The sequence below is a fragment of the Penicillium chrysogenum genome (genome assembly GCF_028827035.1).
Source record: "Penicillium chrysogenum strain IBT 35668 chromosome Unknown utg000005l_segment0_segment0, whole genome shotgun sequence".
NCBI lineage: Eukaryota > Fungi > Ascomycota > Eurotiomycetes > Eurotiales > Aspergillaceae > Penicillium > Penicillium chrysogenum.
Window position 1 is genome coordinate 1,717,019 of NW_026622753.1, and position 13,130 is coordinate 1,730,148.

The 13,130-nt window shown below is 50.0% G+C and overlaps 6 protein-coding genes across 6 annotated transcripts; 1 reads left to right on the top strand and 5 right to left on the bottom strand.

Moving 5' to 3' along the window:
• Positions 1-544: 544 nt before the first annotated feature.
• ptpB (tyrosine protein phosphatase PTP1) lies at positions 545-1,960 on the bottom strand (the record flags this gene model as incomplete). Its single annotated transcript, XM_056714800.1, has 3 exons — positions 545-1,396; positions 1,451-1,716; positions 1,795-1,960. 3 exons carry the CDS (start codon positions 1,958-1,960, stop codon positions 545-547), a joined length of 1,284 nt encoding a protein of 427 aa, XP_056562422.1.
• Positions 1,961-3,025: 1,065 nt separating this feature from the next.
• On the top strand, positions 3,026-4,712 carry N7489_009051 (uncharacterized protein; the record flags this gene model as incomplete). The annotated part of the gene is made up of 2 exons (XM_056714801.1): positions 3,026-3,499; positions 3,570-4,712. 2 exons carry the CDS (start codon positions 3,026-3,028, stop codon positions 4,710-4,712), a joined length of 1,617 nt encoding a protein of 538 aa, XP_056562423.1.
• A 597-nt stretch (positions 4,713-5,309) lies between these two features.
• On the bottom strand, positions 5,310-6,896 carry N7489_009052 (putative serine--tRNA ligase DIA4; the record flags this gene model as incomplete). The annotated part of the gene is made up of 1 exon (XM_056714802.1): positions 5,310-6,896. The coding sequence occupies one exon, from the start codon at positions 6,894-6,896 to the stop codon at positions 5,310-5,312; it is 1,587 nt and encodes a 528-aa protein (XP_056562424.1).
• Positions 6,897-7,644: 748 nt separating this feature from the next.
• N7489_009053 (cytochrome b561 domain-containing protein) lies at positions 7,645-8,527 on the bottom strand (the record flags this gene model as incomplete). The annotated part of the gene is made up of 4 exons (XM_056714803.1): positions 7,645-8,139; positions 8,193-8,255; positions 8,311-8,345; positions 8,395-8,527. 4 exons carry the CDS (start codon positions 8,525-8,527, stop codon positions 7,645-7,647), a joined length of 726 nt encoding a protein of 241 aa, XP_056562425.1.
• Positions 8,528-8,942: 415 nt separating this feature from the next.
• Positions 8,943-9,353, bottom strand: N7489_009054 (uncharacterized protein; the record flags this gene model as incomplete). The annotated part of the gene is made up of 1 exon (XM_056714804.1): positions 8,943-9,353. One exon carries the CDS (start codon positions 9,351-9,353, stop codon positions 8,943-8,945), a length of 411 nt encoding a protein of 136 aa, XP_056562426.1.
• Positions 9,354-9,702: 349 nt separating this feature from the next.
• On the bottom strand, positions 9,703-12,857 carry N7489_009055 (uncharacterized protein; the record flags this gene model as incomplete). Its single annotated transcript, XM_056714805.1, has 5 exons — positions 9,703-10,356; positions 10,417-10,821; positions 10,883-10,940; positions 11,347-11,476; positions 11,525-12,857. 5 exons carry the CDS (start codon positions 12,855-12,857, stop codon positions 9,703-9,705), a joined length of 2,580 nt encoding a protein of 859 aa, XP_056562427.1.
• Positions 12,858-13,130: the final 273 nt, after the last annotated feature.

Consider the following 13,130-nt stretch of genomic DNA (forward strand, 5'->3'; position numbering starts at 1 on the left):
TGGCTTGGCTGGGATGGATGATCTTCCACGGGTAAGCACATGGTCACCCCCAGGTGATAGGCGAAGATTGCAAAGGATTCCTTATAATTTCGAAAGGATTGTACAGTGGTGTGGATTTACAGGGAATATGTAGGTGCTACATAGCCATCAAAATGCTAATAATGAAATCTGATCTCCCCAAAAAAAGCTTATGATAGAGAAACAGTCACTAGCTGAAGGTAGAACGTCTCAAGGCAGTTGGCAAAGCATACAATATCACCAATTGGCTAATATACAGTGACTCGAGGGCGAGACTGACAATGGTAGTCAATAAGCAATATAACTACATCCAAGATGGTAACCAAAGTAACAAAAACGGGGGTATTTCAACAGCAAAGGAAAAGATATGTAGCAGGGGGGTTGAAACGAGGCATAATTCAGAGATGATCGCAAGTTAAAAATCAGATAAACACCGGATGCCATGAAGGGATGCAACATAAACATAAGCCTCTCGTCCAATTTTCATGATCACAGATGGGACGAAAAGGCCAGGATTGAGCGGGCGTCATTCATTAACAGGATCAGGAAGCTCCGGTGTACCGGACCGACTTCTTGTCGGCGTATGAGAGCGATCTGGGACAGCTTCCAACTCCGGCTTGGAAGTTGGCAAGTAATCCGCCGGGTCATTCAACTTGGCGATTTTCGCAGACCGTTCCTCGCTGCCGTTAGGGGAGTCCATGTTCCAGTCCGTAATCTTGCCCAGCTTTCGATCGGTTTGTTCTCGGAGCACTTCGTAGATAAATTGCATTTGCATCTCGTTGTAGACCATCATCATCCGTTGCTCGCGCATTTGATCGACGGTTTTGAAAACAGGGTCGGCCTCTGGTTCCAGATTCAACAGATGTCCTGACTCTAGCTCGCATAGCAAATGGTCAAGCGCAATGAAAGTTCCTGTCCGACCAACTCCTGCGCTGCAGTGCACGATTCGTGGATTGTCCGGGCTGGACTTGGACGCTGACAACTTGATCAAGTCGAGCAGGGCTTGGCGATCGCTGCCTTCGGGTTTGGAGTAATCGGCCCAGCCAGCGAAGAGGAAGTGCCAGACAATCTTTGACTCCGAGCCGATGGCTAGTTCGAGTTTGCGGATTTCAGATCGTGATTTAGCGTCGAAAGTTGATTCTAGCAACGTAACTCTTCCCAATACCCCCGGTTCTGTTTGTCCACTCTCATCGAAGAGAACGTCCGATTCATCCGCCAATAGTACCATTGAAGCCTGTTCCGTATCCAATGGGAAGTATTGTGCGCACTTTTCCCGGCCCGCTTCAAAAGTTTGGGTAAGCATCACGATAACGCCGACCTCCTTGCTTTCATGGAAGACCATGTGCCAGAAATCCGCGAGATGTCCAAGTTTGGGGCCCTGATTAATGGGTAAGCAAAACCGCATATGATTTATACCGAATGCGCAACCTACCTGGGTCGCTATGTATTTCCTTCCTTCTCCTGTCACCGAGTCTTCTAGAGTGATCGGAGATGCGTTGATAAAATCACACTCTCCCTCGGCAACCCGCAGATGGATGCGACAATTTGCAAAGGCCTGGACGTTAATGTACCGATTCCTCTCTTTAACTTTTGGGTCTGCCTCCAGGGCCCAGGGATGCAAGAGATCATTGGCCAGATTACCCTCGGCCAGACGTGTGCGCTGCATCCATTCCAGATCCTCAAACTTGTCATGGATCTCTGCATAAGGAAGCGGTCAGTCACATTCCACGTGCAGGTTGTATTTCTCCGACAGGCGTTTATGCACCCCTCACTCACCCGAGACAGATTGACACAGGAACGGTGGAACATCTTCGGTATTTCCAGCTTCCAACTTGGGGTTGTCCTGATCCGCGAGCATATCGAGGCCCGCGTCGTCATTCTCGGGCAGTCCGCGCTTGGTCGCTGGGACGCTGGTGTCGATCTTGATAGTCGGATGCGCCATCTTGGCGGCAGCGATCCGCTGGAATGCTCGGACTTTACCGATGACACCACGCGCTTTCCTCGAGACTGATTTGGTTTTGGAACGTTTTTTGTGCGGGGCAGACGTGAAGGAAGGAGGGGGCGAAGGAGATGGATCGGTTCTCACGTCGCTGTCAAAATCTGCAGGCACTGATGTTATCTGCAGTGATGACAGATCGGGACAGCTATAGAAGCTGTCCCGGGAAGACGTGTCCAGGGCCAGATTTTTTGAGGATCGCGGGGGTTGGGCGTCGAGGAAGTGGAGGAGAGCGTCGCAATAAAAGCCCTCGTATAGGGGTGGTCAAGCCGTATACTCCCGAGTCCACCTGATTGATTTCCGGATTAGGAAGTAATTTTTTGAAAGAAGACGAAGAAGAAGAAGTTTAGAAGAAAGAAAAGAAGAGAATAGAAGTAAAGAAAAACAAAAAAGAAACAAGAAACTGGAGACGGGGCCAAAAGGAGAGAAAGTGGAGGGCAAAGAAGAGAGGAAAAGCACCGAGGTCGAGTATTTTATAGTAGTAGAGAGTAGATATTCTATGTTATGTAGTATATTAGTATTGAATTTAATACTACCTAGGACTAATCTATGAAGCCCAAGAGACTATTTATGTTTTCATGGCCCTTTCTCGAATTCAGCTGCTTGCGGCATCCCACATTGATCATGATACATTCATATGTACGGAGTAGATCTATTAATATTCCTATTGTATTAGTTCTAACTGAATTCTGTTAGAAAGGGGACCTTTCTAGGATCTATTATATCTTTTTATATCTTTTTTACCCCTTTATGACCTTGTATGACTCTATTACTGTTGTATACTCTGTTTACTTCGACTTCGTTTTTGGCGGGGAACGCCTTCGGAGTTCATCCTCTTCCTCTTCCCTTCTTCTCTTTCTTCCGCTATTCCCTTTATACTCTCTTTTTATCTCTTTGTCCTTCCTCTTTTACAATAATCTCCAATTTCCGCCCTCGGTCTCGGATGACGCCCTCTTATGCTGACAGGTGTTGAGCACCCCCCGGCTCGCATATGTCAACAAATCCTCAGAAATGGTCTCCCAAGCTCAAATCGTTGATCGCACAACCGCCCAAAGTACCGCTTCCCTAGTATCGCGTCCCTCAAGCAGACGACATCGTTCCGGTCGCTCGCACCATGGTGGCTCGTCGCATCCCTCCCCGAACGATTTCCCTATCTTCACATACACGGGTGACACCGAGGTCGTGATCCGCGCCGGATCGCAGGAAAGGCGTTATCTCCTCCACAAATTGATATTATCGCAATGCTCGGGCTTCTTTGAGGCGAGCACCAATGCGGATTGGTCGCGCCAAATGGCTTTGTGTCCATCTAAGCCGGAGGGGACGCTGTCGCGACTGAGCGAGGATGATGATTTCTCGAACGGGTCAACACTAGCACCGTCTGATAACGGTGGGCACTCGGCGCGCCCAGGAGAAAAGAGACGCTGGCGGTATGAACTTGATTGGGAGAATCGCGCGGAGGATGAAGAGCCGATCCTTGTGCAAAAGGTACGCCTTGCGCTGGCGCGTCGCATAATCCCATCTTTGCGAACAATGCTAATGTCGCGTGTTGAAATAGCGACCAACCTATGACCCTATGTTCAGTGGCGACCAAGCCGCATTCCCTCCAACGATGACCAAACCGTCCAACGCCCAGGCAGGCTTCTTTCGATCTATGGCGAACCTAGCAGGGATGCAGTCGGTAGCGAATCTACCGCAGACAGGGGAACACGCTGTCGCGGTCGATCCCTTAATACGTGACTATGACAATCTACTACGAATATTTTACAACCATGCCCCTATTATCAACAGTGTCAACATCGCCTCGGCATATACCGAGTGCAAATCCCTCCTTGCATTGGCGGATATGTACGACGCGCTTCCAGTGACAGGGCCCCGCGTGGACCACCACCTACTCGGCTTTGGATCTCGATTATTCAAACAGATCGCTAAATACCCGCCCAGCTACCTGAAGTTGGGATATCTCGCTCGCAGCCGGGTAATCTTTTCCGAAGCCTTGATCCATGTCGTCGGCCAGTGGCCCGCCGCCCTACCAAGCCTGCGAAACGGCTCCTACGCGCCTCTACCAGATTCACTCCTAGATCTAATCGAAGACAAAGTAGAAGATCTCGACGAGCTCAAAGCTCGCGTCGAATCCAAGCTCCTGCGCCTATCCCTAACCACCTCGCGCGGCGAACGTGTCGGCCCCTCAAATGCATACCTGGACTGGCTCGCCGTATGTCTATTCCGTCAGTGGCTGATAGAAAGCACCACGCCACCGCCAGCTCCTATCCTTAAAAACTCGGGCCCAAGCGATGGTCCCGTCCCGCCTACCGCATCAGCGTCACACCCAACAAGTCCGTCGCGATCAACTACCTCCCCAGACCCGTCTGCGCGCATATTTAGATTGATCGGTTCCTCGTCCGCGCAGGCATACCTGCCCCATGACGAGCTAAAGCGCTTCCTCAAGCTCCATCCTACGTCTTCTTCTGGCTCGCTTTACACGCGCGAGACTCTGAAACGCTTCGAGCGCAAGATGGATGAGATCAAACGGCTAGCACGGGATATTGTCAAGCCGCTGATGCGTAATTTCCTCGAGTTGGAGCTGAAAAGTCCGGACCAAACAACTACTGGCACCGTTGGTCCTCGTGAGAATACTCCGTCGGGATTGCCATATCTAACTTGCACCCGCGTTGAAGATATAGATCTACCTTGGAAATGAGCCTGACAACTTCTTGGGATCTATCTATTTGGCTTACACTGTGCCCTAATCATCATCTTTTTGGATATACCTACCCTAGTCGGTGTTCTTGACGGCGTTTGGTAATTTTTTTTTTTTTTTTTTTTTTTAACTTCTTATATGCGCGTTTCTTTCTCAGGCTGCTGGTCTTGTCTGACGAAAGATATCAGATTGTACTCCTGTCTCTGTGATCTGCAATGATGTGATGTTTACTTGATTTATGTTGTTTTTGTTTCTGATTCATGTGTTCACGAAGTCATGAAATGGCTCTGCCCCGAATTGTTCTGTTCTGTTCTGTTCTGTTCTATTCTGCTTTTATTTAATACTCTGCTCTACCCCCAATAAGGAGGGTCTGGGGTTCTTTGAAGACCTCATTTTTGTCTATGTTTCTAGAGATACCAAAAGATCACAGGCATTGCAATGCAAGATTCATGATGATAAACCACCTATCCTGTATTACAGGTAACGCAAATGAAACAGACTCTTAACATATGAAGTGTATATCCACGAATTCCTTAAAGTACATAATATACAGCGTCACCACGAGGAGAGCAAGAACAATCCCTCAGCCCTTCCCATCTAGCTCCGACCAATACTCTCCATCCCATCCATCCAAGGCCTCAGAACCTCAGGAATAACAACAACACCCCGCTCAGCATCCCACCCATTCTCCAAGATGGCAGCCAGCACACGCGGAACAGCCATAGCAGTCCCATTAACCGTATGCGGGAACCGTGACTCCTTAGCGCCACCGCCACGCACCCGAGCCGCCAACCGCCGACTCTGGTAATCCGTACAGATAGAAGCAGAAGTCACCTCCCCCCAAGCGGACTCCAGATGATGAATCTCAGAATCAACAGGCGCAGCCGTACCCGACGGCGCGCGCAGCCGAGACGGGAAGAGCGCCTCGATATCCCTCTTGCGCGTCGCGCTAGCACCGAGATCCCCACTCGGCATCTCCAGCACACGACAGGGCAGATGCAGCGCCGTCAGGATCTCCATCTGCATATCCAACAACTCGGCGAACAGATCGTCCGAGGTCGGGCCGACGCCCTCCACGCTATCCGTCCAGCCGAACAGCTCGACCTTGGTGAACTCGTGAACGCGGTACAGGCCCTTCGTGTCGACGCCGCGGGAGCCCGCCTCGGCGCGGTAGCAGCGGCTCGCGCCGACCAGCTTGATCGGTAGCGAGGAGGCGTTGATGTCGCGGCCTGCGTACATGGCGGCTAGGGGGATCTCGGCGGTGCCGGTTAGCGAGCGTTGGGGTTTGGTGTTTTTGTCGCGGTCGTTTTGCTCGATGGACCAGATCTGCTGCTCGTTGTGCTGGTCGCGTGGCTGGAATCCGCATGCTTCGGCGATGTAGGAGTAGACGATTGAGGGCGGGGCGACGGTTTTCCAGCCTCGGCGTCGTGCTATGCTCAGGGAGTACTGGATCAGTGCTTGTTCTAGCATTGCACCTTCGTTTATCAGGAAGTACCAGCCCCATCCTGTTGTTGTGGCTGAGCTGGCGAAGTCGAGGAGGTTGAGCTCGGTGCCGATTGTGACGTGCGACCGGGCTTGGAGCTCGGTTTGCGATTGGCGGGTCCAGGTTGGAGGTTCTTCGGGGTTGAAGTTGATGTACTGTACGAGAGCTGGGTCGTGTCCGATGGGTGTGAATGGAGATGAGAGGTTTGGGAGGGAGAGGGCTAGTCGGTTTATTTCTTCTGTGCAGGTTGCTTTGCGTTCTGTCATGGACTGCGAGTCGTCCTTTAAGCGCTGAGCTTCTAACTTCAGTTCGGCCAGTTCCTCGCTTGGGCTCAGGCCCTTGTCGTTGGTGTTTCCATCTGTATCTTGCCGTGTCGCAAAGTGTAGCTTAGCGATGGTCTTTTCTAGTTGCTTGATGCGGGACCGAGGCGTTTTCAGGTCATGATCGAGCTGTCTAGCCTCCTCTGATAATTGTTGAATTTTCGAGGGATATCCGGCGTGGCCTGCATAGTTGCGATCTACACAGTTCTGTGCGTAGAGGTCGGCATTCTGGCGGATGTGTTTGACGTCCGGCGTGGGCTTCGGAGCTGTCGCGGGTCGCAAGATGTCGCGATTGCGTCGGGCGGAGGAGAAATTGCGCAGAGATGCTTTCAATCCATATGAATTCCTGCAATTAAAGCAGATATATGAAGTGAGCGCCATTGGAGTTGGGGAGGAAAGAAGAGAAGAGAACGGGCAATGTGGTGGATCTCCCGCCTTAGCCCTTTTCGGAGGATCTGCAGTTGCTCCAACATGCGACAACAGGGCTTTTAGGGACTAGTATCACCGATTTTTTGCGCAGGAAATAGTTATGAAAGCATAGATATAGCAAGGTTGGACATGAAAAGTACGTGGCATAGGTCTTGATAGGTCTTGACAGCTAATTTTTATCGTTCTAGCTATACCAATAAAGGGACGAAAATCTACATACGTTAGAAGCAATTATATCCAAGGAAATAGCTAAGAGTACTAAAAAGACTACTAAGAAGACTACTCAAACAAAGATACTAAGGCCATACCAGCGTATTCGCATAGGTACATATACCTTGTCGTATACTACCAATGAAGATATGTATGAGTCGAGTGCGAAGGGTGTATAAGGCTTGTACCTGATCTATAACAGAAGATGGCGATGCTAATATCTTTCAGAGTACACCTTCTCCCCTCTCTCGTCACATTTCAAGTGAAGTATATGGCGTTAACTTGGTAGAATTGACCTCAGTTTGGATAATTCAGGAGATAGGTTACCGAGCAGATGTTTCATATATGAGGCTGTCAGCCTGTCTTGAGCGGACTCACTCTGGTATACTGCTCCAATGCACGGCTGGCAAGTCTCCATTCGCATTGGATCACATATATTCGGGTTGTCAATGATGTGCAGTACTCTTAAGATCCTCTCGCAACCCTCATCTCACAGCCCCAATTTATGCTTCTTAATCCTCGCACCTACACCAGCGAGAATCAAAACAGCAGCGACAAGTACACCCCATAGAGGAATATGAATCGCCATCACGTTGTAGGTAGTCTGCGTTGCTGCGATGACAGTCGCCATCTCCAGCAGTAGCAAAACATAGCCACTCCAGCGATGATACTTGTAAATGCGCTTCCCGGCGTCGACACTACCGAGGACGGTGACCGGCACAAAGTATTGGATGATACCGACCACCGCTTGCAGAATAATAGTGATGTAAGTAATCAGACCAAGAATGCCGTGAGGAGAGACAAGGTGAGGATGAGAGCCCTTGTTAACCTCGATAATAACAAAGGCAGTTACAAAAAGGACCACGCTGAGTAGTTGAAGGGAGTAGTGGATGCGTGTACCGGTACATTTCTGTTGAGGGGTGGCGGTTGGTTGCAAAATGAGAGCGGCTTGGACTTGAAGAAGAAGTGCAGAGATGCCGAGCAGCTGAATATGCGGTTAGTGCTGGGGATATCTTGAGATGTTTCGTAGCTCCTTACCGGATGCGGGGTGAACAACGAGAGGGGCTGGGATAAGATGCCCTGCCAGACCAACGCCGCTAGCTGTGCGGTTTGTTAGTTGTCTCTTATATTCGGAATAGTTTCATGATGTGCTCACAATCCAAATTCCTGCTTGCACTACACTTGCTGTTCCTGAGTCTGGAGTCAGTCGTGGGGTCCGATCAGAGGCTTTCGTGCTCACCTGTGAAGAGGTTTCGATAAATGATCTCGTCGGGCTTTTGTGTGACATCGCCTGGACGGCCCAGTAGAGGCTCATCCTCACGCGCTTCAATAGTCGCTGGGTGATCTTGTGGAATTCCTGTCGCGGAGGCCATTATGGGGAGATTTGAGTGATGCTCATAAGGAGACAAGTCAGGGAAAAGGGTAGACAAAGAGAGCGAGGGCGGTGGCCAATAACCCTTGCATCTCTTTGCTTTTTCGATATATTAATCTGTACGAATCACAAAGTCCTGATTACTTTGGGATTATTCGTGATCGTCGATCTCAATGACGTTCGGGCGACATCCGCATATTCCCGGGAGCTGAAAACCTTGGAATGTGGGATTCTATCGAGCTGAACTGGCGGAGAAAAAGAAAATATTTGGATTTGAGCGTTGATTTGTTAACTCGTTACTCTAATTAAATGGTGAGTTTCACAAATACGTGGCCTTCTTCCTATTCTGATACTACAGTTCGTATACACTGGGAAATCCTAACTGAATCACTTTATTGATCTATACATCTAAACAATCAACGCCTAGGCTCAGGCGACGGGGCACCACTGCGGTCACCTCGATCCGGCTGAATCCTGTACTGGATATCGGCAGGGACACAAAAGTCCAAAAAGATCATCATACTCTCGATATCATCGGCGACTCTGGAGGTGCTGCTTCGGTCCTTGTCCAGAGTATCTCTGAAATATTGTACCCGTTCATAGAGCTTGTTGCACTTAGCTGTCCAATTAGGGTTGTCGTGGTTATAACGAGCCTGTCCGGACATTCTTAGGCCCGCGATTCGCAGAAGAAGAAGATCCAGAGACCTGATGACCATCTTCCGGCTACCCTTGTGGTTGTCCTTGAGAATGTCAATCTGGGCATGCAGTGTGGTCATGAAGTAGCGGCGCTCCTCTTCGTACGTACCGTGGAAAGCGCGTCCAGACATGGTTTCGGTGGGAACTAAGTGGTATAGGGTAGTGTGAATTATGAGGCTTACCTGGGGCCTTTAATGGTTGAGGTTTTTGGGTAGTGGCTTTTGAGCTGAATACTTGAAGATGGAGTAGTTGGTGGATGATGATGCTCGTGAAGATGGTGCACGCAGCCTCCTTTATATCTTTGCATAGATCTGATCGAGTACTTGGTCAAAGAGATACAAAGCAACAATGACTATTATCGGATTCTTTATATCCGAATCATAGCAAAATTATATATGATATTAAATGAATAAAGAATAAACTCCAGCACAAAGGCGTATCATCTTCTTTGTGGTGCCAGACACAGATCCAAGCCTATATTCAGCCGTCTTTCATGACATTCACCAGGGGATTGTCAACACAGGCCCTTTCCCCTCCAGACCCAACCCGGCCAAATACCACCTCCGCTCCCAGATTCTTCGAGTCCAAGTTCATAACAATGTTGAACAAAGAACTACTCCTATTCGAGATATGGCGCGACGGATCCTCATCGCAACATATTGACTGGGGATGGTTGTACGTGTCAGAGAAGATACGTTCTCGCAGCAAGTCAGGGGTAATAGCATCGCCCTGCACACCATCCTGAATTAGCCCTTGCGTCAACTCCTCCAGCCGCTTGAGCCGGATAGGTGACCCAGACAGCCACGGCGGCTCATTCACATAACGATTCTCAAGGAAGTGATTGGTATGGCCAATGACCCCCGATGCATCCTCGGGGATATGCTTGTCTCCGACGGGCGATAGTTCAAGTCCCAGGGCTTTTGTACTGTCCGCACAAAGGATATGCCCAGCAGAGGCGACACCGCCCAGAGACTCGAGGGTCTTCACGGCATTGTCGACAGATGTACTCTCCAGGCACAACCGAAGCGCAACGTGGATCGGGACCTTGCTGCTAATCATCGGTTTGGCGCGGATGGCATTGAGACAAGTTCCGACGCCGTTGCTATTGAACCCAATCTTGCCGACGATTCCTGCCTGTAAATAGTTAATTACATGTCAGGCTATAGACGCACACTGGGGTACATATGTGCTGACCTCGGTAACCATATAGATGGTAGGTTTTCCGACCTGCTCAATCGATACCATGGCTAGGTTCTTCTTGACAACCGTCGTCCAGTCCCAATTCTGTGAGAGCACTCGCGTGGTCTCGCCTTTCTTCCAGCATAGTGACGTGCAGCCATCGGAGAATAGTCCTAGAGATATCTCGCTTCGGCAGTTGAGTGCTATTATGTCAAGCACATCTAACCCGGCGCCCTCGGCGATACCCTCCATCTCCATAAATAAATGGGGCGTCAGGTTCTGGAGCGTGACTTGAAATTCAGCTGCGACTTCGCGCACATCCTTCCAGGCTAGATTTGAGGTGTGCTGGAACATGGTGTCGTAGATGGATATCTGGCTGTGGATTTGTTCCCGCAATGCGCGACCATGCTGTAACCCGATCTAATTGTATTTGAGTCAGCGAGTTCTTGTCATATGCAGATGTTAATATTGGAGAATGTACTTCTCGGGCAGTTCCCTGGAGTTCCAGCTTGATTGGCTCGTTTTCAGACATGCTGGTTCTGTATAATGTCAGTACAAATACATCAACGCCCAGTCTATCCTCGGCTATTTAACTCGAGTGAACATCCGGGCTGAAAGTCCCCTGAGTTGGAGGTTGGAGTCATTCGGGGTCGAGTTGATGAGCATCGCAAAGACTTGCCCTAACCGGCTAGACAGGTATGTTTTGAGACTCCAACGAATAGAAGCTTTTTGCGCTGATGTTACCGACCTCGGGAGGATAGTGCTACACAGTAGTCAAATGAAATCCGATGGCTGTCTCACTTGGAATATCCAGACCAGAGCTTACATTGGCAATAGTATAGGCGGCCCCGGGGGATTGCTAGTTCAATCCAACAATATATCCATGGACAACACTCGTAAATTTCATTTATATAGCCTATGTATCTTCTCATGCAAATCACTTACGCATCCTTAATCAGATGCTTGAACAACTTATCCAGGTAATAGGCAGACTGTTTGGGATATCGGGTCTTCTCTTCGGACTCAAAGTCGATAAATGTGCAACCGAAGCGATCTGCATACCCAGCAGCCCATTCTATAAAAGGTTAGTTACGCATTATGTATACGAAGGAAAGCCACTTACCCCAGTTATCAGTGAATGTCCAAGCAAAGTAAGACCGGATATCAACTCCGTCTTCCTTGACAGCCCGCGCCAACGCATTGCCGACATAGCCCTCAAAGAACTTGATGCGAAACTCGTCATTAAGAACCTCAGGCGTGGGGCCAGTTTCACCCTTGGCGGTGGTACCGTTTTCAGTGACGTAAATTGGCATCTGGTATCGCTTATAGATCCAATTCAACAACTTCCTGAATCCCCCGGGCGCCGCCCGCAGCCACGGGGTATCACTTTCCTCTCCACGAGACACACCTTGCTTATTCTCATCAAAGATCTCCACATTACCCTTGTGGTCATTGATATCAGGTGGAGACGTCGTATGCTTCACAAAGAAAGTCGTGTAGCTATTCATGCCATAGAAATCCGAGCTCCCAAACACAAGCTTCGATTCCTCCTCCGTGAACTTCGGCAACCGGTCACCGAGCTGCGCCCGCATCGACGCAGGATAATCACCCGTCTTGTACAACGGATCCGCAAACCAAGCAATCTCAAACTCGCGCGCACGTTCTGCAGCCTCCTGGTCGCGCGGGTCCTCTTCATCCCACGCCTCAGACCAGTTTCCGTGCAGTGTGATACCAATAGTACCCTTCTGCTGAGGCTGAAACTCATCACGGTACAAGCGCACGGCATGGCCGTGCGAAACGAGCTCGGTGTGCGCGACGGTAAACGGCTCGGTGGAGGAATCTCCCTCGGCGTTGCGCTCACGGAAGGACGATCTGCCTGGCGCGTGCACACCCGCTGCATAGCCGGCGAGGGTGTAGACGCCAGGCTCGTTGTATGTGATCCAGTGCTTGACGCGGTCGCCGAAGCGCTTGAAGCAGACGCGGGCATAGCGCACGAAGTCCGGCGTGTAGGCGTCCTGGTTCAACATGCCACCGTATCGATCTTCCAGCGCCTGGGGGATATCCCAATGGAAGAGAGTGATGAAAGGGGTTATTCCATTGCGGAGGAGTTCGTCGATGAGATCGGAGTAGAATTTGATACCTTGCTCATTGACGGGGTCATCGCGGCCTCCGAGGGGGATGATACGGGACCAGGATAGGGAGAAGCGGTAGGCATTTACGCCGTAGGACTTCATGAGCGCTACATCCTCCCGGTAGAAGTCGTAAGCTCGGACGGCGTCGTCGGCTGTGCTTCCATCGGCGATTTTGCCCGGCGTGTGGCCGAATGTATCCCAGATGGATACGCCCTTGCCGTCTTTGTTCCAGGCGCCTTCTATTTGGGCTGCTGCTGTAGCGTAGCCGTGGAAGAAGTCAGGCCGGAGCACATCCTTGAGATCTTGCACTGAGTTCAAATCCATCTTGCTGTGTTGGCACTGTGTTGAGACTGGTGGAATTGCGACAAGTTGACAATTTATTTTCTTAGCTTCGAGCTCTCATTGAATATGCCCCGCAAAGGCATTTCCCCGCAAAGATATTATCCGGATAATTTATTGCTCGCTTCAATTTATCCCGTGGGATGTGCGGGTGTTTGCTCCGTGGTGGTTTAGGAAGCGCAGGGATTTGGGAGTACAAAAGTACAAAAGTAAGTTGAGATATTCAAAGAATAGTTATTGAGTATTAAAATAAGTAGA